General features: G+C 51.4%; 1 protein-coding gene across 1 annotated transcript; it reads right to left on the bottom strand.

Moving 5' to 3' along the window:
* Positions 1–1,049: 1,049 nt before the first annotated feature.
* NR6A1 (nuclear receptor subfamily 6 group A member 1) lies at positions 1,050–20,377 on the bottom strand. The gene is made up of 11 exons (XM_058818493.1): positions 20,120–20,377; positions 19,874–19,904; positions 17,737–17,859; positions 13,770–14,000; positions 10,970–11,025; positions 9,509–9,666; positions 8,491–8,715; positions 7,896–8,150; positions 4,502–4,623; positions 2,931–3,083; positions 1,050–2,010 (listed from the first exon to the last, which is right to left on the bottom strand). Exons 1-11 carry the CDS (start codon positions 20,375–20,377, stop codon positions 1,922–1,924), a joined length of 1,701 nt encoding a protein of 566 aa, XP_058674476.1. The 3' UTR covers positions 1,050–1,921.
* Between the last annotated feature and the right edge of the window lie 928 nt (positions 20,378–21,305).

The raw sequence follows: 21,305 nt of genomic DNA, 5'->3' as shown, positions 1-21,305 counted from the left end.
ATACACACAGAAAGTAAATGAGATTTATGGAACCACCTTTGGGTGCGAAGCTCCACCGAGCTGAGCCACTGCTGTGCCCAGCAGCTGGTACCCGTAACCTCCTGTTTAAATAATGGAAAATGAACAGCTATGGACTTTGAGAAGAGGGAAACGTGGAGCTGGGAGATGCCCCAGCAGGATGGATGCCCGTGGTGAGGCAGCAGCAGGCCCTGTGTGGTGTGAGCAGGCTGTGCCAAACCCACAGGGCACAGCTGCCCTCGGGCTGCGGGCAGCAGCACCCGCTGGGACAGCAGGGAGGGAGGGAGGGACGACTTTGGGGAATGGGATTCTCCTCCGGCTCACCATCACATTCATGCACAGCAGCTGCAGCCCTGTGAGCTGTGCTTGCTCCGTGCCACGCAGCTGCCACCAGGGAAAGACAAGGTAGTGACTCGTCCCTCCTGCCCTGAGGGAACAAAAGTTGTTCCCACAAGTATTTTAAAATCAGCATTCAAACACTTATTGAGGAGCCACCTTGCTAAGTGAATGCCAGATTTACATCTAAGGAGGCAGGGAAGGAAATCCAGCCAAGGCTGTCTGGGAGAGTGACAGAGTCTTTGAATATTAATTCCTAATGAAGGAGATGAGATCAAGAGCATCTCATCCAAACCTCCCCATCATGAGCAGGAAATCATGAGATCACTCATGAGAATGCCCAAGTTTAGCTAAACATCAGCGCCAACCAATCACTCAATCAGCTAATCAGCTACATTAAACCAGTTCTCCATCTGGAGCTGTGGAGAGCCTGTGAGATGGAAAATCCAAGCCTGGCAACACCTAGAACATGACAGGTAACCAAGTACAGCAGTAATGTAGTTTTTCCTGGGATTCCATAAGGAACAGAACAATCCTGGCAGGATCTATCTATGGAACATCCATTCCCTGAGTCCAGCAGAGAAAGCCATGCCAGAGGACACTGGAGTCCCTCACCCCACTACATAGGCCCCATTTAACTGCTCCTAAGATGGGGATTGCTGCAATGCAGAAGCCTCAGAAGTCAGGTACCATGTTGGAGGAACACATTAACAGGGGCAATCCTGCCTCTTCTCTAAGTAGGCTTTTCCTGCTTTTGTAAACTTAGATGGATTTTAAGGAAGTGATGATAAAGTCCTTGCCATCCTCTAGCAACAGAAGCACCTTTGTGCAATGCCAGGAGCCTGTCCTGAGCTGCAGGAACACAAATTCAGAGGAATTGGCAGGTGTTGTGGCAATAGTAAGAGGGCAGCTGGCCAGGAGGGGCTGGGACAGACCCCCCCTGCAGCTCCCCAGACAGGACAGGGCCAGGGAGCCCCTCAGAGCACTGCCACCCCACTGAAAACCTGCATCTGAAAACTGCCAGGGGAAAAGAAAACAGCTGCCTAGACAGACTCCTCCTTCTCCACTCCTGCCTTTTCAAAATTACAGAAAAAGCTTGGCACTTCTCTAGCACCCACTTCTCCAAAGTCGTCCCTTTGGGATAATAACAGCTCTGCCAATATTTGCTCTCTGTGACAAATGCTTTGGATGCAAATCATGGAAAGAGCAGTGCATGAACAGCATCTTCTCCTTGAGGTAGTCATCTCGGTCCCCAGCCCCAAATACAAAAGAACTAACCCTAACAAACACTGTAACATTAAACATCTTCACATTCTGTAAACTGCTGGAGAATGCATCTGCTGCATTCTTACAGAACCATGTGCATCGTGTTGAAGATCATACATTCAACTCTGTCGTGAAATAAATATATAGGAAAACGAGTAAAAAAACAAAAACAAACAAAAAAGATTCTTGCTACGAGGGCAGGGAGGCGCAGTGCCCTGTCTCCTGCCTGGATGGCCCCTGCCCCTGTCCGGGTGAGCCAGCCCCAAGCTCCGCGCAAGGCACCGGCCGGGGCCAGCTGCGCTCACTCTTTGCTCACACTCGTCTTGCAGGAATGTAGAACGGCCTTAAAAAGGAGAGGCAGCTGCTCCAGAGGGACATTCACCATTTTTCCTGGTAAGAAAGAAACCAGAATTAGCAGCCACAACTGAATCAGATTTCAGAGACACCTAAGGCAGCAGCACTGGAGACGGTTTTACCTTGAACCTTTCTCAGAAACAGTTAATCATCCTACAGCTACATTAGACATTTGATATGCATTTGGACACAATATGATTTATTTACTGAATAGAAAGCAAAATAAATGGGCAAAGTCAGATCAAAATGATTTCTCCACAATGGAGAAGTATTTACAGAAAGTGGGAAAGGCTAAATCCCATCTCACCTCAAACCCCCTTGTTGATCTCCATGAGTAAATTACGAGAGCTACTCTGAGATTATTATCTAGTTCATTATGACGGAGTAGGATAAAGCATACGGAGCCTTGACACAGGGAGGCAAGCATCTCCCTTTGCCATAACATCCAGGAACAGTTTTAGTAACACCAGGCCTTGGAGATCTAATTAGCAATGCAACTGCAGCTGAGAATTCACCTGAGGATTTCCGAGGTCCAGATGAGGAACCCTAGGGGTTACACTGATCTGGTTGAACTCTGCTGATCACTTTCTGCTCAGTTCAGGTATCTCCCTAATTCTCATCAGATAACTACTCAAACCAGGATTACATCCTTTTGAGACAAAATGCACTCCATCTGGGAGTGAAAGGACAATAAGGGGAGACTGAAGAATGCACTTCAAGGGTGTCAGGTTGGAGCAAGGCCCCTCTTCCCCAAGTGGGACTAACCCTGTGCCCACCAGCACCACCAGGACACCTTGCCAAGAGCCCCTCAGACTGGATGAGCTCAGGGCAATGGGATGGGCTTAAAGATGGGCAGAAGCTCTGATAGGAAATGCTCCCACACAAACATCCTCGAGCAAAGTCCACAAGAGTTTCACTGCAGTAAGTTAAGTGTCTTTCAGAAGCACTCAGGTTACCTGCAATGTAGCGGATCTCTGGCAAACACATCATCAAATCTGGGAAGCGGTTTGGCTGGTGGGGGTACTTGTACTCTGTGAAGTCCTGGCAAACATACCAGTACCGCTTGTTCAGCTGCTCCAGCTGGGAGGCGTTGGTCAGACCCCTGATATCTGCAAAGGAATACAATCAGAGCAATGAGAACATGACAAACACATCTCAAAAGAGCGGCAGCCTTACACTTACTGCCACTTCTTCATGACAGGCTGGTTTCTGTCACTCTGATCCGGGCCCCTGCTTTGGAGACTGGCTTCCAGCACCTGGACCAATACTAAAATTCCCATCTCCCCTCCTGCTGTGCCTGCATCACAGATGTGTCTTTATATGTGTGTCTGGATCCAGGATTTCCCTCCACAAAAGGCTGGAAAGAGAACAGCTCATGTCCTACACTGCTCACCTGCAGCTCAGTGAATGCTCTTGGAGAGAACAGCCCCAGCAACCTGAAATCCCTGCCTGGCACAACACAGTCAGGTGTCAGGGTTTGGTCCTCACAGCAGATCAGTGTAACACCTCCTCACACAGGAACACATTGGTTTTAGGTGTATCATCTTGGCTGAGGACAGTGCTCAGCTCTATAATTAAAGATATCATCACATTCCTCCCCATCTGCTAATGAATTATGTCATGGGAGCTTTATAAACTTGTCAAGTTCTTCTATTTAAATTTAGCTTTGCCAGTGTCAGGCAGCACACACAGAGGAAGAAGGGATGGGCAGGATGTCCCACTGGCAGCGTGAGCAGCAGCACTGGCAGGTCCTGGGAGGACCCAGCACAGCAGCAAGGAAGCTGCGGAGCGGGCTCGGTGCTGGGAGACCATCTGACGGAAGAGGCATTGATCTACTGCCCAAAAGCTGACTTTTAAAAATAAGTCTCAGGTATTTCACATAAAAAATTGCAAACTTCAACTAAAAATAAAAGAAGACAGGAAGTTAATGAAAATACATTTTGGAAAACAATGGAGACAGCTCGAGAAGTGCATTATCCACTGTCAGGAAACTGCCCAGGGAAGCAAACCGGAACCTCAGCCCGGCACAGATTGAAGTGTCAGCATTATCTCCCTCTGGAAATGAGCGGGGGAGGAAGGAGCCCGCAGCACATTTTTACAGACTGCAACTATCTTTCACAGTACAAAAGACTTTGGGGACATTTATTTCCAAAATTACAGCTGAACACTATTGACTGAGCATTTGTCTCTGCATGGATTTTGAAATGCCCAGGGTCTTAGAGGAGCCTGAACTGCCAGCTTTAATATGCTATTAATCAACAGGAGGATGCAGCCCTTTCCTAGGATGAATTCATGGCCTGCATGCAAATACTTCATTTGTGATTACCTTTCACTGTGAAGAGTCAGATTTAGGTATAGAACCTAAAAATTAGGAACCCAGCTAAGCAACCTAAGGATATATCCTTAACGTAAACATTTTAATGAATCTGAAAAACTCTAAAAATTTTAGAGAGGAACCAGTCTTACAAATTCACCCTTTGAGGCATAAAAACGAGCAAGTGTGGCTGGTAGCTCCTGTTTGCCTCACCTTGGTTTAGGAAGTTGATGGCTTTCATGCAGGCGTACTCCTCGTTGCTGACCTTCAGCTGGTTGAACTTGCGAAAGAGGTAGATCAAGCGCTCCATCACCTCCATCCCCTCTTCACTGAACCTGCAGGACAGAGATCACATCAGCACACGGCCTGGACAGTGAAGGCATGAAACTCATTAAAGTAGCTTCAGAGATTTTAACACCTTGCAAGAGAATTTTTTTTAAAAAGTCATCAAAACTGCCTGAAGTCTGCAAGTACCAAAAATAAGGAGGAAAATGTCTCAGTTACAAATGCAGAATCAGAATCATGGAATGATTTGGGTGGAAATTACCTCAAAGCTCATCCAGTCCCACTCCCTTGCCAAGGGCAGGGACACCTTCCACTAGACCATGTTACTCAGAGCCCCATCCTGTCTGGCCCAGGGATGGGGAGCCCACAATCTACAGATATTTTTAGGAAAAAACCCTTTCTTGGTGATTCAGTTCACCACCAGCCTGTTCTAACAGCAGAGAAGGTTTCACAGAGGCAGGAATCTGCAGCAAAGCCAGTGACAGAGATAGGCAGCACAGGGCACACTGATGCACAGGGAACACCCCAAAACCTCCTGGAAAATTGCCTGATGGAGATTTTGTGGGTGCAGAACAAGGTCCTCCTGCTAAAGAGGGTGCCACACTTCATCAGGAGAAATACCCCACATGTGCACCATGAAAAAGCCATGGGGAAGGACCAGGCTGGAGTGGGAGGGTGTGGAGGGCTGTGGGTGCCTGCAGGCACCTCCAGACCATCCCACGCCTGCCCAGGGCCAGAACAGCCTCTTGGGAACACATCTCACAGCAACAACAGCCCGGCTTCAAAGCAGGCACATATTGCAGAAGCACTCAGAAGTGGGACAGAAGTGTTTCGGGAAGCTTCAGCGTGCTCTGGCATTGTGCAGCACAAAGAATAAGAGCACAGCCAGCAAGCCATCTCTGAATAGAACAGAAATAGAACCTTTTTCACTGAATAATACCTTATTTTGGCATGTGTGTTTGTTTACTTCAAAGTTATTTGTAAAATGCATGATGGGGTTTGACCTCTGTGAAGTGAAAACAAGCTGTCTGAACTCCAGGTCAGTTCTTCAAGAAAGTAATATTGTAAGTGATGAAAGCCTTGTCGGCTAATCTAAAGTTGTACAAGTTTTCTTGCTCTCCAGTTGACATTAAAAATCTTGCAGGTGCAAGATTGCAAAGCTCAAGAAGTTAATGAGCACAAAGACCACTCAGTCATCTGTGGGGTTTAATTGTTTTTAGAGCATGCACATTTTTACCAGCCACTCATCACTTCATAAATCCAGGAGAGCTCTTCTCTCATTCCCGCAGTTGAACTGTCTTACTTTTCTGCACATACTTTCCTCCCCCTTTCAAACAAAGCTGTTCTGTTTTTCACAGCCCTATTTCTTCTCGAGGACTGACTCCTCCACACACTTTTCCTCACAGTTTACACCAGGCAAGTTTCTGGCTGGGAGTTGTCGGCATCAGCTGGGGAGGAGGGGGAAGGGAAGCGCTATCAGGAGTGCTGGGGGAGGTCAGGAGTCTATTCATTTCATATTCATCTTCAGAAAAACAGCACAATAAAAGAAAACATTTGATCTAGCAGGCAAAAAGAACGTTTAGCCAGTTGTTAGAAGCAATTAAAACAAAGGAGTTGGGGAGCTCATTCTATGCCTTTGTTTGTCACCTATGCTTTAGCACTGCTCTTGTCATTTTGTTAAGAGCAGAAATTAACCCTGAAGTGCCAGACCATCCCTGCTCAGTGACATTTCTCCAGCCAGGTGTGAGCTCTAATGAAGTTCTCTTTGCAGTCATTCCTGACCAACGCCAGAGGAGCTGGGGGCTCTTTGAGAACACCCACAAATGGGACACCTCTCCTAAAGGGCCCCTCTCGAGTCCAAAGAGACCAGATATCTCATGAGTGCTTTGGACAGGGAGACTGATATCCATGAGCCATCCCACTGCTGCTGGAGACAGTCAAGCCATGGCTGAAGGACCATGAAGACCAGTGGGAGGGAGCCACACAGCCCCAGTCCCCTCATCTGTGCAGCTCCCACTAAATGGCTTTTGGGTGTGCATTCTCCCAGGTTACTAATGACAATTAATGACACTTGAAAAGCTAAATCACAAGAGGAGACTGCAGAAGCATTCCTCTCCCAAGAACACCTATTTTCATCCATGTGCACAGATCTTCTCTGAAGGACCTTCAAGGCGACCAGCTCTGAATTGCCGGTTTCTGCAGGGCGAGGACTCCTCCTTTGTCTCCTTGTCTTACCTCTCGCTTGTATTTATCACAAACTCAAAATGAAACAAACACTTCTCTTGTGAGGCTCTGACCAGGACAGCAGGAACAAAAGGACAGCTGAATGCAAGAACAAGTGTCATTGTGGTTTTCTATGACCCTCAGTGCTCCTCGCAGGAGCTGCACCAGATGCACGATGAATGGCTGTGCAGAGCAGCGCCGCAGAGCAACCTGTCCCAGGAAATGAGACACCTGGGGCCAGCTCCCTGCTCCCACCACGGGCTCAGCCAGCCAGTGCCTCTGCTTGTCACAACAGATGCACAAAGGAGCCCCCAGGAGCCACGAGACACCGCAATGGCCGAGGAGCACAGCACTGTTTAAATCTCTGCTCATCAGACATCCCCTGGTGATTCCAGCAGCAGCGTGAGCCCAGCAGGGGCAGAGAGCAAAGAGCAGGTGTTTAAATCCTCTAAATCCCACCTGTTCTGCCAAATTATGGTGAGACTGGGACTCTACTACCAAAAGAAGAATCTGTCTGGCACCAAGACTCCAAATAAAATATCCAAACCAAAAAACAACACCCTGACCAACATGATAAATGAAAGGCAGGCTCCTCAGAGCATCAGATAGTCTGTACCATGGAAAAAACAAGAGCTAAGTTGCAACATCTTTAAATTTATCTAATCAAAACAAAGAAATAGCAATTAATAATGAACACTTTGATAATACAGACAACCAGCTATGTGAACAACCTTTCCACTGGCACAAAGGGTTTTTAAATAAGACTTTGTTTCCTGTGTGTCAGGGTTACCCAAAGTGTTGGTCAGTTTTACCCTCCTCATAAATGGTGGCTTGTAAGGCTCTGTTGGAGGACAACAGCATTGCTACGTGGAACTCAAGCAGCCCCACACATCACTGTGCCCTTCCCTGCAGAAGGGAGTTGTGATCCAGCACTGACTAACCATGATGTGCCTTCCAAGCCTGGAACAACTGTTCCCTAAAAAACAGGTACAGGTAAGTACCTGAAGAGGAAAACAGCCACAGGTACAGTGACCTGTCCCAGGAGGTGGTCAGAGGACACCTGTGTGTTGGGCTCCCATGGCTCCTCATCCCATCTCACCTGTGCAGCTCGTCGTCAGAGGGAGAGTACTTGGAGGTGACATCTGCAAGGTCACCAAAGATCTGCTTGCTGTAAACAGTGAGCGAGGAGAGCAGGATCAGCTCCTGCCACGTGGAGCTGAGCAGGCAGGTATAGTCCTTGATGGAGAGTTCACAGAAGAACGGCAGCTTCTTGATCCACGCAATCTGCCTGAAAAGCAATTCATCCGCCAGACGACACAGCAGCGCAAACAGCTCTGCCTGAGTCACTTTGTACCTGCAGGCACAGTTAGTACAAAGGCAGAAAAACCATTAAAAACATTGAATGACATCATCTGATGGGGAGCTTGGAAACAAGGCAAATGCTAAAGGAATTGGGTGTCACCTGGTGACAGGAGCCTGGGCAGGGGCTGAGGGGAGTCCTCACAGCCCCTGGGGTCACCCACCTGCCCAGCACCCAGAGCATGCAGCCTGGAGCCCCAGCCCAGCCCCAGCCCCTGCCAGGTCCATGTACCCCATCCCCAGCCCCAGCCCAGCCCCAGCCCTGTGGGATGGGGTCAGGTTTGCTGCCTGCCCCGTGGCTGTGCCCGCCCCAGGGCTGTCCCTGCCCCACGCACCCGTCCTCGATGAGCATGGGGGTGCTGAGGGGCTCCAGGTCCTCAGCACACAGCAGCTGGCTGATGATGCCGTGCGACTGCGGCTCCAGGCTGCGCGGCTGCGGCGCCACCAGCGCCGAGTGCGCCGAGTAGCTGAAAAGGTGCGGCAGGTACTGGTAGTGCGTGGACACCGGCGTGCCCAGGTACTGATCCCTGAGTGCGGCGAAGCCGTTCAGCTCCACCGACCTACTGGAGAAGGAAAAGCTCTTCAGTACACCCCCAAAACTCCACCTGATTCGGTGCAGTGGCACATACAGCTCCACCAGAAACGTGAACAGAAAGAGGGAAAGCAACTGCTGCACACCCAGCCTGGCTGGACACTGGTTCCATTTGATGGAGATCTGGGAGCTGCTGCTGAGCTGCCATTCAGGGAGCAAAGCAGAAACCCAAAACCCACCTGTGCCCAGCCTTTCCACCCCAGCCTCCTCACAGGGCCAGAATTTAGGACTGTACATTAAGTACTCGCACAGCCAGAGAACACAAACAAGGCCAAGCTTAAGCTGCCACTGAAAGCAGATGGGATCAGGTCTGAGATTCTTACAGTGTTTGCAATCAAAGGCTGCATCAGGAGGTTTGCACTCGCAGCAGCCAACTTTAACATAACACCACCCATTACTAACATAAATGGTTTTATTTTCAGAATCTGAGCAAAGTGCAGAGAAAGAGCTTATGCAGAATGAGCAATGAAAGGTGATCAAGTTCTTAACATCTGCAGAAAACACACACAATATAAACTGAGTATATTTTAAATATAATTGTATCTCAAGATTTCTTCCTTTGTTCACAAACATCTCATTTCCCAGTTCAATTCTTTTCAACCAGTGCCTGTTTGTCTTAGAACACAATCAGAGAGGTAAGAACCTGCTGCATGATCTTGTTTACACAAAGATGCACTCACATGTTTTCCCTACACTGACCCCAAGTATCACTCAGGGAAAGAAATCCAAGATTCCTGTAACACCAAATTCTTCATTCCCACCTTGAAGATGGAGTAGAAACAGGTGAAGGCTGGTTGCTCTCAGAAACTCCATTTCCAGGGGAACTATGGTCACTGTCTCCGTTGTTGCTCCATGACATGTTTGCCTCTCCCTCAAATTCTTGCCCAGACATAATTCTCTCAATCTCTTCCTCTGATATCTGTCAAATACAGGACACAATGGTTCGGAACAGAAAAGCAGAGCCTCTGTTTGCAAACACCCCCAACAGGGCTGAGCCTCCTGCCCCCCGGCAGGTACCACATCCTACACCTGCATTTAACAACACACAGGGAAAATTCTATTTACAGGTGATCGTGGTGATCTCCAGCAGCACCATTCAAGTGAGGGCAGCACAGCAGACAGGAACTGACACATGAGGAGATGATGTCAGATGGACATGGCAGGGAGCTGTAAATCAGCCACTGTCACACCCTGAGAAACCTGGCAGTAATTGAGGCCAGGGCATTGGGAACATCACTCAGCACTGGCAGGGGGAATGGCAAACAGGAGGTGGGGTTTGATAAAGCAATCAAGAGAGGCAAGGTGACACATATAAAATCAGTCAGGAAAACATTTACAGGGAGACCGAGCTCCCTATTTTCCTCCAGATAAGAACCAGGTGACACCTGAAGTAGCAATTGAGCATCTAATACTTAAGTTCTAGGGAGTAACATACACAAAGCTAAAATAGAGTAAAGAAATTTTTACATTGAGTTCACTGTAATATAAAGTTTCAAGAAAGTGCTGGGCATGCCCCTGGAGGAATATTCCACCACTAATGGGGAAAATGCAACAAAAATTTAGAGGCTTTTTTTTTTAATTCTGTATGTGTTTTTTAAATTCTGTGTATGTTCCTTAATGCGAACAGCAGAAAACAGGTTTGTGTGGTTGCAGGCTGTGTCTGACACTGCCCAGCAGAGCAGAGCTTGCTTGGCTCCTCACACTTTGGGCTGGGCTGAGGGCTCCTTCCCAGGCACTCAGACCCACAGAAATTGCTTTCAGTGTTATTTCTATTTTGCTAAAATAAACACTAAACTTTTAAAAGACCTCTCTTCCAGGAGCAAGCTGGAAATGGCCATCATTCCTCAGGCTGTGGCACAAGCTGCTGTGCTGAATTCCCTCTCTCTTTACAAGGCATCTCTGCACAAGCTGGGCCATCAATCAGACAGACATTTACTGGTGCCCTGCTTGCCACAGCTGAAGGGATCGCAGCAGGCAGATGAGATTTACTGGGAGTCAGGGAGGGACAGACGTCCTTGTGTGGCTCACAAAGGACAGGGTGCAGGGAGCCTGTCCATGTGTCCAGGCAGCACCCAGCTCCATTTACCATCTACAGCTCCTGATGTGTTCCTGACAGAGCCAGAGCCTGCCACACCATCAGGAGGCACGGCCAGGGGTGATGGAGGCTCAGCCCAGGAGACCAAAGCTGAAGGGAACCACGAGGGACAGCCACACGTGCTCACCTGGACAGGTCCAATGCTTTTGTTTCTGCCTCCTGGCATGCCATCCTCCCTGATTGCTGAAAGACACAACCAGACCTTAGTGACGAACCCTACTGCAGGGCATTAAGCAGATATCTATTTATGTTGAAAAGTTTTTATATCTTAAAAGATTCATTTTTTTTTCATTAAAGAAGTTTACAGAGAAACCTCCAGTGCATGAGCCGCACACAGCATGGTTCTCTCCCCAAAAGGCACAGACACATCAATGGGGCTACAAGCATTACTCAAGGATTTTAGTTTCTTCATGTGCTCCTTGAGTGACAGGTAATGAGGAAATAGCAATCCCTTATCACAATTAATTTCTGCATCATTTGAGAAGTGGAACAGGGTAAGGAACTCTATCTGACCCCTGGAAATAACCCAGGGAATGCCCAGGACTGCTGGAAAATGAGATGTGAGGCCAGCACAACCAACTCCACCACCCACAGCCCCGTGGAGCACCAGAGAGACCCCCCCAGTGCAGCCACCAGCACAGACACACAGCACTGCACTGCTGGATTCTAACCCTGCTGTGCCTTCAGAGGGTCCCATCTCCTACAGCCACCCAGAAAACAGAAGGGAGATGTCTGACCCTGCTGCCTGCTTGCCCAGCTGTCCCTTCAGAGGGTCCCATCTCCTACAGCCACCACAGAAAATGGAGGGGAGATGTCTGACCCTGCTGGCTGCTTGCAAAGCTGCTGTTTAAACCTCAAGTTACCACCCCGAGCTGCACAGCTGCATTTCAGAGGGGCGGCCTCATTTCTCAGCTTTTTTAAGGCTCTTTAATCAATTTCCAGGGAGCGGCAGTGCAATCCAGCTAAGGGGATAAACCTGGAGCAGTTTCTGTACCTTGCCCTTCCCTCTGTCTGTCTCTGCAGAGGCAGCGGCAGCCCTGCTCCGTGTCCCCCCTCCCAGGCTGGTCCCTGTTTATCACCCTGATCTCTTTCCCACCACGACCTGGCCAGACTTGGCAGGAGGCTCTGCCCAGCTGCACGGTGACCTTGCTGCTGCACAGCCTCACCCTGCTTGGCGCAGGGGCTGCAGGAGGCCCTCCCGGAGCAGAAAAGGACACAAAATTTGAGTGAAAATTTCTGCCCCACAGAAGCCACGCTGCTGCTTGGGTTGAGATATCCTCAGCTGGAATCCTCCCCGTGTGCCTCGAGGCTGCTCCTGCAGCTCAGGGAGTGCCTCAGCAAGGCAGAGGAGAGGGCCATGGGAGCTGAGCTGTGCTGCCCAAACCCCAACCACTGACCCCAGCAAGGCACAACACTGGCTGTGTATTTCCTATGAAAGCTCTTTTTAAAAAATATCAGTTTCCCACTTAAAAAAAAAAAAAACAAAAAGTAAAAAAAGCTGTCATAGTTAGCTGTTATCCCCTTTAGGTTTTTTAAACTTACTGGAATTACAGGAATTCTAGGGGAATTTTTCTCAATTTCCAACATATTTTACCACTAACAGGGATTTAGAAGCTTCCCAAATTGCCTTGATTTCAGATTGATTTCAAAGCATAATTTTAGCAGAAAATAGCTTACACCTGCAACAAAATGTAGCAACGTTTTTGCTGGTGGTCCATCAAAAAGGCCTCAAGAATGGTTCCCACATACAGATGGACTCTCTAGAATACCATCCTGGTCCTTGGCGGCATGACAGCCAGACTCCTCAAAGCTGGTTTTCCTACCAATGCTAAGCTCCTAAGCTCTGTCCCTTATCTGAACACAAAAATTATTGTATTTAGACCTAATGTTGAAGGGATTTTCCAACCCAACAATGCCACAATTGGGCACTAGGGCAGGAAGAGAGAGCTCCAGAACCCAACACTGAGGACCTTCAGGGCTGCCTGAGGCCTCCGTGGCCTTGGAGGAGACACCAGAGGGGAGTGAAATTCACACGGTTGTTGGGGGAAGGAAGAAAGAGGAAAGGAGGAAAAGAGAAGGGGAAAGGAGGAAAAGGGAAGGGGAAAGGAGGAAAATAAAAAGGAGGAAAACAAGGGCAAGAGCGGAGCAGGGAGGGCGGCGCGCGGCCGGCAGGTGGCGCTGCGCTCCCGCAGGTGAGAGCGGCCCCAGGTGAGGGACCGGGGCTGATCCCAACCCACAGCACAGCCCCGACCCCCAGGTGAGGGACCCGGGCTGGTCCCAACCCACAGCACAGCCCCGACCCCCAGGTGAGGGACCCGGGCTGGTCCCAGAGCCACAGCACAGCCCCGACCCCCAGGTGAGGGACCCGGGCTGGTCCCAGAGCCACAGCACAGCCCCGACCCCCAGGTGAGGGACCCGGGCTGATCCCAACCCACAGCACAGCCCCGACCCCCAGGTGAGGGACCGGGGCTGATCCCAACCCACAGCACAGCCCCGACCCCCAGGTGAGGGACCCGGGCTGATCCCAACCCACAGCACAGCCCTGACCCCCAGGTGAGGGACCCGGGCTGATCCCAACCCACAGCACAGCCCTGACCCCCAGGTGAGGGGCTCTGAGCCGTCCCCAGACCCACAGCACAGCCCTGATACCCCCCAGACCCACAGCATTCCTCCGTACAGGAATGAAGCAGCTCAGAGCTTAGTATCTGTGCAAAATTTTTAATCCATGCATGATTTTGCTTAAGTCTTGGAGTTTTTTTGCAGGGAGTTTGGGAGGCAGAACTGCAGTACAAGATGGCAGCTGAGGGAGGGGCAGCCCCCACGGTGGCAGTGTCCCCTCTCCCCGATGCTGTGGTTGCCCCACGGTGGCATTGTCCCCTCTCCCCATGGCAGCCCCCATGTGGCAGTGTCCCCCCTCCCGGCGTTACCTTTGCGGTTCATGCCCATCTGCAGGCACTTGAGCAGCCGGCAGTACTGGCAGCGGTTGCGCTGCTTGCGGGACATGACGCAGTTCTTGTCGCGGCTGCAGCGGTACACGCGCTTGTTGCAGATGCTCCTCTTGAAGAAGCCCTTGCAGCCCTCGCAGGAGATGATGCCATAGTGCAGCCCCGTGGCCCTGTCCCCGCAGATCAGGCAGGTTCGCTGATCCACCCGCTCATCTGCAAGGCAAGAGGGAGCTCTGAGGGGAGCCTGGCCTGGTTTCTGTCGGGTGGGTGTAACTGAGGGGCGGCCACAGGGTCCATCCCGCGGGGACAGCTCCATCCTCCCCTTCCCCACTGCCAGGCAGGGCCCTGGGGCTCTCCCCAGCAGCCTCCATCAACCTTCCCGCTGTTCTTAGCAGAGAGGAACAGAAACTCCAATGGGGAAAAAAGGGTTCTGAAATGTCCCACCTCAACTGCACAGAGTGCAAATACAGAAACCTGGCAGACAGCAGTGACTGTGAAATCCTGTCACATCTCACAGACTCCAGGGGCACCTCTGGGCTTCAACAGCCTCACTGCCCTCATGAGCCACTGCCCAGAACCTGAGAGAGCATCGTTACAGAAACCATCCTACAGCTGAGCCACAGTGATGTGATTTTACTGGTCCTTTTCCAAATCTTTGAAAAGCCTTTGGATGACTAAAAATGTAAATTTCAGGGCTCTCCACAACAGGAGCTGTCACATTAAATTCAGTATTTTAAGACTCCAACACTGCCTGAGGGAGAGAGCAGACATGATGCTCGGCTTGGTCCAGACAGGGATGTCAAGCAGAAAGGAAGATGATGGTGAAGAGATCCAGGTAGGGCACCCAGAATCTCATCACCTCCTACTGCATAGGGAGGCCTAAACCTCACTTCAACCAAGTCAGCTTAAAATAATGCCAGCAAGTTGCACCAGCAGCTCTTCCTGCAGCAGATGTTCCACAGCTCAACAGTTTAACCCCTTGTACACCAGGCCAAGCTGCCCCAGCCCCCACTTTGTGTTTTAACCCCATAAAATCCCAACAGTTGCACACAGATCTGCACTGCAAAGGTGGGAGCCATTCAAACACATTCAGGGACACACAGATCTGCAGTATTCCAGTATTCTCCATGGGGAGAATACTCAAATGTCAAACATTACCCAGATGACTGGATCACCCTGGCTGAGCCAGGCACGAGAAGAGAAAGAAACCACACTCTGCTGCTTCTCACTCCCTCACACCTCTCCTAGGGATGCTGGTTAAACCAGGCTGTCTGTGGTGTTCCTTGGCCTGAAGGCAGGACAGTGCCATTGCCCACGGGGACAGAAACACCCATGGCCCAGCAGGACCCAGGAGGTGGCAGGGGCTCTGTGGCTGCCTGGGCACAGAGGAGGTGGCACAGAGCAGGGCACAGCAGCTCACTGTGCCCATCACCCACACTGAGAGCCAAGGGGAGCTCACAGTGGGCACACACAAACCCACACCATGCCCAGGGTGCTGCCCACACTCACTGCTCAGCCTTTGGGCAGCACTGACTGGTGGAGATGAGCTGGGTCAAACTCGCCCCAGCACAGCACCAAGCCGATTTTCCTCATTCAGATTTGACCAGGGAGTTTTGTGAGACAAAGGTGTTTATCTACAGGATGGATTTGTGGAGCAGCAGGAGGTAAGAGTCACAGTGAAGTCCTCTCCAGCCTCAATAAAGCCCAAGCAAACTGACAAACCAGGGTGTAGCTTCTTACTGCTGCAACACATGTGAATGCAAGAGAAATGAATGAGCCAAATGTTTTGGGACCAGAAATTAAACCACTTTTCTGTTACACAAGCCAAGTAAAAAACTAAACCAGCTGCTCCTACTCACAAGCAGCTTTCTCCGGAGCTTAAACCCAGTGGAAACCAGAACCAATCTGTGTTAATCTCTAAAAGGTTTGCTATGCACAGCATGCACATTTGCACTGTTCTGCAAATTTCACTGTTCCAAAACATTAAAATAAAGGGATGAACAAAGGAAATACAAACTTTAAGTGAAGAAACATTCCTGATTTGCACCAAAACATCCCCAGTTTCACATGACAGACCCCCTCAGGTATGTGCTGCACCCAAAGGAATGTGGGTACAACCAGGAGTGGGGCTATCTGAGCATCTCTGAAGGGAGGCAGCTAAACATGACTTTGCAGCCACCGAGTGCGTAATCTCCACCTTCAGCAATCTGATAAGCGCGGGGAGGGGGCCGGGGATTAGCCAGGACAGAGGATCTTCTATCTGCAGGGTTTAGCTGAGGCTCAGCTCAGCTCCCGGCCCTCCCCCTGCTCGCAGAGCCGTGCCATGAATCCCGGCTCAGCAGCAGTGCCCGGCTCGGGGCAGCGGCACCGGGGATGGCAGCGGCTCCCACACACGGCCCAAGGCAGGACAGGCTGCCCCGGCCCACCGTGTCAGCGAGGGCTCATGCCCAGGCACTGCTGGTTTTGTTGTGGGGAGAATGGGGCCGTCACCCGGCAGTGCGGGAAGCCCGGGTGACTGAAGCGAGGAAGAACCAGAACCTTCCCTCGCCATCGCCATCTCCATCTCCCCAGCCCACGGTGAGAACGGCCACAGGAACTGCACTCACCTCCGGCAGAAACTGCTCCTGGGCCTGCGGGTTGGAGCTGGAAACAGCAGCGGCACACCCCGGGAACAAAGACAGAGCCCAGGGACCACAGAGGGGGCCGTGCTCCCCACAGACAAATGGGAGATGAAAAATGATGGCCTACAGAAAGCCTTAGAGGTTAGATCTTTCAAAAATCCTGCAGGGACCATGGCCAGGCCCATGGGTTTGCTGATCCTGACCTTTGCCAGTTTTCACCCCACAAAATGCAGCCCCTGGTGTGGGTGAAGGATGGGAGAGAAGGGGCAGAACCACAGGGAAATGCACAGAAATGGTAAAGCACCAGCAAACCTAAAGCAGTTTTGCACTGAGGGTGCTCTGAACTCCCTTAGCCTTGAAATTTCACTAGAATATCAAAACAGATAACAAGAATAGCAATTTTTAAGTGAATAAGCCCTCCCTCCTCCCTGTCACCTCTCATCTCACTGATTCCTCTGGTTTCAAACGCTACACAAGACAACACAGATTAGGACACAAAGCAATTGGTAAGAAATTTTTTCAAATACCTGTTTTATTTCAGAGAGAGAGCTGAGGAAGCCTCCCCCTACCCCCCTCCCCAATTTTCCTGACGGGTCTTACATTTAACAAACTCATACACGGGATATTCTGGCTTTGTTCTCCCAACCCATTGTAGCAGGGGCCACTAAATCAAACAGTTGCTGCTACGACAAAAGCACTCACAAAAATCTCAACCTCATCTTGAACCCTGAAGATTTTTATGGCTACTCCCTCGCTAGCCCCTCCCCGAAGCCACATTAAAGGATGTATTGTTTTCAGAGGTCATGGTAGGTTTCATACCACATACAATGTAAATTCTCCAAGAATATGATGATGTTACACAAGAATCACAGAACATGGAGTAAAAAGAGAAAAAAAGCTCTCCTCATATATATTTTATAAGACAAACAGTAAAAGTAATACATTAAAATTTTCAAGAAACCATCTTTTGCCCTCGGCAAAATGAGCAGTCTTGATAATTTTTTTAACAAAATTCCTGTGAATTTCCAAAAGGAAATCTCTTACAATCCTGGTGAAACACATAGCAAAGACCCGAACAGAAAGCGCTACAGCACGTGGATGAGATTCTAAACCACACAGCAGATTAACTGAGGCATGGGGACACACGGCCCTGTCACTGCTGCCACCTGTGCCAGCCCAGCAGCCCCACAGTGCTGGGAGTGGCACTGCCACATCCCCGGAGGGGACCAAGAGCTGGCTGCAGGTCCCCAGGCTGCCAGGGGCTCACAGCCACCCCTGCAGACCCGACTGAAAACTCTACAGCAGCTACAGCTCCCTGGGAGATTTACCTTGGAAACCTGGCGGGGTTTTGGTGCAGCCGGCCTGGGCGATTCTCCATAGCGGTGCTTTACGGTGGAAGAGAAACAAAGGCTTTAATTCCAAAAGTAAGGCCAAAAGTGAAGGCACAAGCCCTCAGCCAAACCCCAGAGCAGACAGTGCTGGGATTTGGCCTGCTGGAAAGCAAGAGGGAGAACGACGAAAGATGCCACAGGCAAAACCTCTCATTTATACAATAGAACGTGAATTTCCAGCTAAGAAAATCTTTTACAGCTGAAAAAAAATTACAGGCAACACTCAGCACTGCAATTCATTAATATATTTAACCTCTTTTCAGCTGTGTGCCAGTTATTTGCTTCTTGATTAACTGACCCTATCGCAGCCCCCTGCAGCACCCTTGAGTGGGGTTTAAATCTCAAGCTGCTAAATGCCAGCTGTTTGGGGAGGGGGCGGAGGGGGAGATCTCACACATGTGTTACTTAAATCCCAACCGCATCTCACTCTCCTCTCGCCTCTGGTGATGCCTCGAACACAAACAAACGCGTTGGGCTTTCTTTTCCCCTTTATTTTTTTCTAACGGTGTTTTTCGTTGTCAATTTTTAGTTCCAAGAAAACCATCCTGTGAAATTCAAGCCCCAGAACTGGAGGGATTCCCCCTCAGTGTGGAGCGCTGCATTGTAACAAGCCCATCCCCAAACCAGGCGCCTTTGCTTCAGGGGCCTTTTTTTTTTTTTTTTTTTTTAACTTATAATCGATGAACACAGGGATTAAATTTTCTGCGTTGGCCCTTGCTCGGGCCGGCAGAGCCGCGGCCGGGCGCACAAAGGGCCGGGGTCCGCTGCTGCTCCCCACCGAGCCCGCAGATGGGGGTCCCACCCCACGCGTCCTGCCTGGCCAGCCCGGCTCAAAGAGCAGATTGTGCTGCCCCGGATCAGGCCGGCCGCGGCGAGCGCTGAATAGAATTAACCCTCTGTGAACTAAAACAAAAACATTTGTGTGCCCAGCTGGGAGAAAGGTTAATTTAAATGGACAAGCCTCCTGTAAAAAAAAAAAAAAAAAAAAAAAAAAAATAGAGGAGAGGAAAGAAAGAGGAAGCCTGCAACCTTATTCAGTGTACTGTAAAAAGATGTTCTACTCACAGAGAGTCTCATTTTAAAAAGCAGCAAGTGAGTACTGGAAAGCAAAGAGGAGAAATGCTGCACTAGAGGAATGGCCAGTGCATCTCCCTCTAGTCTCCCTTTCCAGTAATGAAATCTCAAACGCACAGTCTTATTCCACCCTGATTCCGTTTCTGCCCAAGTAGAATTCAATCAAAAGAAATCCCCCATTAAAACCCCCAGAAATCATCAGCTGCTCCTTTCGGCTCGGTATAAATCAAGAGCGTGCAGCTGATGAAAGCCATCACCCTTCCCCTGCCTGGGACACATCTCCATTTGCATATCAAAAACTCATCTGTGAAATGCAACTTCTGCGGGCAGGGGAGCCCCGAGCGCGGCCCCGCGCCCCACGGGCCGCACGTCCCGGCGGGCGGGGGCTGCGGGGGCACGGGGGGCTGCGGGACCCCCGCCCCGCTCCATTGTGCGGGACGGGGACGGGACGGCTCCTTCGCCCCGGCCGGTTGTTGCACAAAGAGTTCGGAACAAAAGCCCGCACACCAAAATGTGCCCGATGGCCGGGACCGCAGCTGGGGACACGCTCGAGGGTCTCGGTCGCGCTGCCCACGCTCACAGACCGACCCCGAGTTCAGTCGCTCTCCCAAGTGATCAACTTTCGCTGATCCCATTTGAGCAAAATAAAGCTCCGTGCGCGCTCCCTGCCCGGCTCCGGCGCGGCCCGCACGCTCTGGATTAACGACGGGGTTACCCCGGTTTGGTTTTATTAATTGGTGCATTACAAAGCGGTAGGATGAAGCCCTGACTTAGCTGCCCTAAAACCTGTTCTCTTGGCCCTGTTGAAGCTGTCTGGATGTGCAACCCCTGAGAAGGATGCTGAATTAAGAAAATCTGAAACTAACCCCACCCCCAGCAGTGCGGGCTGCGGGAGCAGGGCCTGGGCACAACAGAAACAGTGACTTCTCCAGCGTGTGCTGCCCAACACGCCATGCTCTCTCCTGAAATATCTCATCCTTACTCTGAAGGTGAGCTTTACCGCTGTCTTCAGCCACAGAGGGGAAAAAAGGCTGCAAATACCGGGGGGGGGGGGGGGGGGGGGGGGGCAGCGCCGGTCCCGGGAGGGAGAGCGGGCGCTACCGAGTGCCTCCGTGACCCCGATACTATCCATAATTAACGATACTAAAAAAAGCTCCTCCAGATGGTCGGAGGGATTAGGAAATTTAAAATATAAACAAATTAAGCCACAAAACAAACTAATGCCCTTTTTTTTTTTTTTAATTGCATAATCCTGCTCGCAGCCCAGGGCTACGCTGCCCGGCCCCGCGCCCCGGGAGCCGTGAAGAGGCAGGAAAGGGGAAAGCCCGCACGGCTCCTTCCTTGTTCCCGCGGTGCCGGGCGGCCCGAGCCGCGGCACCGAGCCCCGCACGCCGCGCCGGGACGGGGCGGCCCCGGGCCGGTAGCGGCGGGGGGCGGCGGCCCCGGGCCCGCGCACCTCCGGCGGCACCGCCCGGACAAAGGCCCGGTCCCGCTCACCTTCCATGCAGGTCGAGTCCCGCTTCATCCCCGGCCGGCTCCTAGGGCCGCCTCATGGCGGCGGCGGGCGGGCAGCCCGGCTCGGCCATCGCCGCCGCCGCGGGCCGCCCTATGCTAACGACGTGATGTCAGCGCCGCCCCCGCCGCACCGGCCGCGGGCGAGCCGGGCCCCCGCCCCCCGGCACAGCCACCGGCCGAGAGACAGACCGGCAGACAGAGCGACAGAGCGACCGGCCAGAGACAGACCGACAGACCGACCGACAGACAGAGCGACTGAGCCACCGGCCAGAGACAGACCGACAGACCGACTGACAGACAGAGCGACTGAGCCACCGGCCGAGAGACAGACCGACAGACCGACTGACAGACAGACCAACCGGCCGAGAGACAGACCGACAGACCGACTGACAGACAGACCAACCGGCCGAGAGACTGAGCGACAGATCGACTGACAGACAGACCAACCGGCCGAGAGACTGAGCGACAGATCGACCGGCTGAGAGACCGACTGACCGATAGACAGACCGACTGACCGACCAACCAACAGACTGACTGACAGACCAACCAACCAACTGACAGACTGACCAACAGGCCAACTGACCAACAGACTGAGCGACCAAGTGAATGACTGACAGACTGACAGACAGACTGACAGACTGACCGCTGCCACCGCCGTGAGGCATGGCCTGGGCAGTTGCCAGGAGGCATCAGATGCTGGCCATCACCACCAAGCATGGCCACTGGCCACTGGCCACCAGCCATCACTACCGGCCACCCCTTGGCACAGTCCTGGCCAGGGAGGTTGAGAGCGCTGCTCCCTGTGCTGTGAAACAGGTACCACTGACACGCACACCAACAAAACCCAGCGATCCCCAGCATGAAGGTAAAAGCTGCTCAGAGCACCTGTGGCCGCTCCATCCCCGGACCTGTTCGAG

The sequence above is a fragment of the Ammospiza caudacuta genome, chromosome 21, assembly GCF_027887145.1.
Source record: "Ammospiza caudacuta isolate bAmmCau1 chromosome 21, bAmmCau1.pri, whole genome shotgun sequence".
Lineage (NCBI taxonomy): Eukaryota > Metazoa > Chordata > Aves > Passeriformes > Passerellidae > Ammospiza > Ammospiza caudacuta.
Note: the sequence above shows the minus strand (reverse complement) of the source record. Positions and strands in the feature narration are given on the sequence as shown.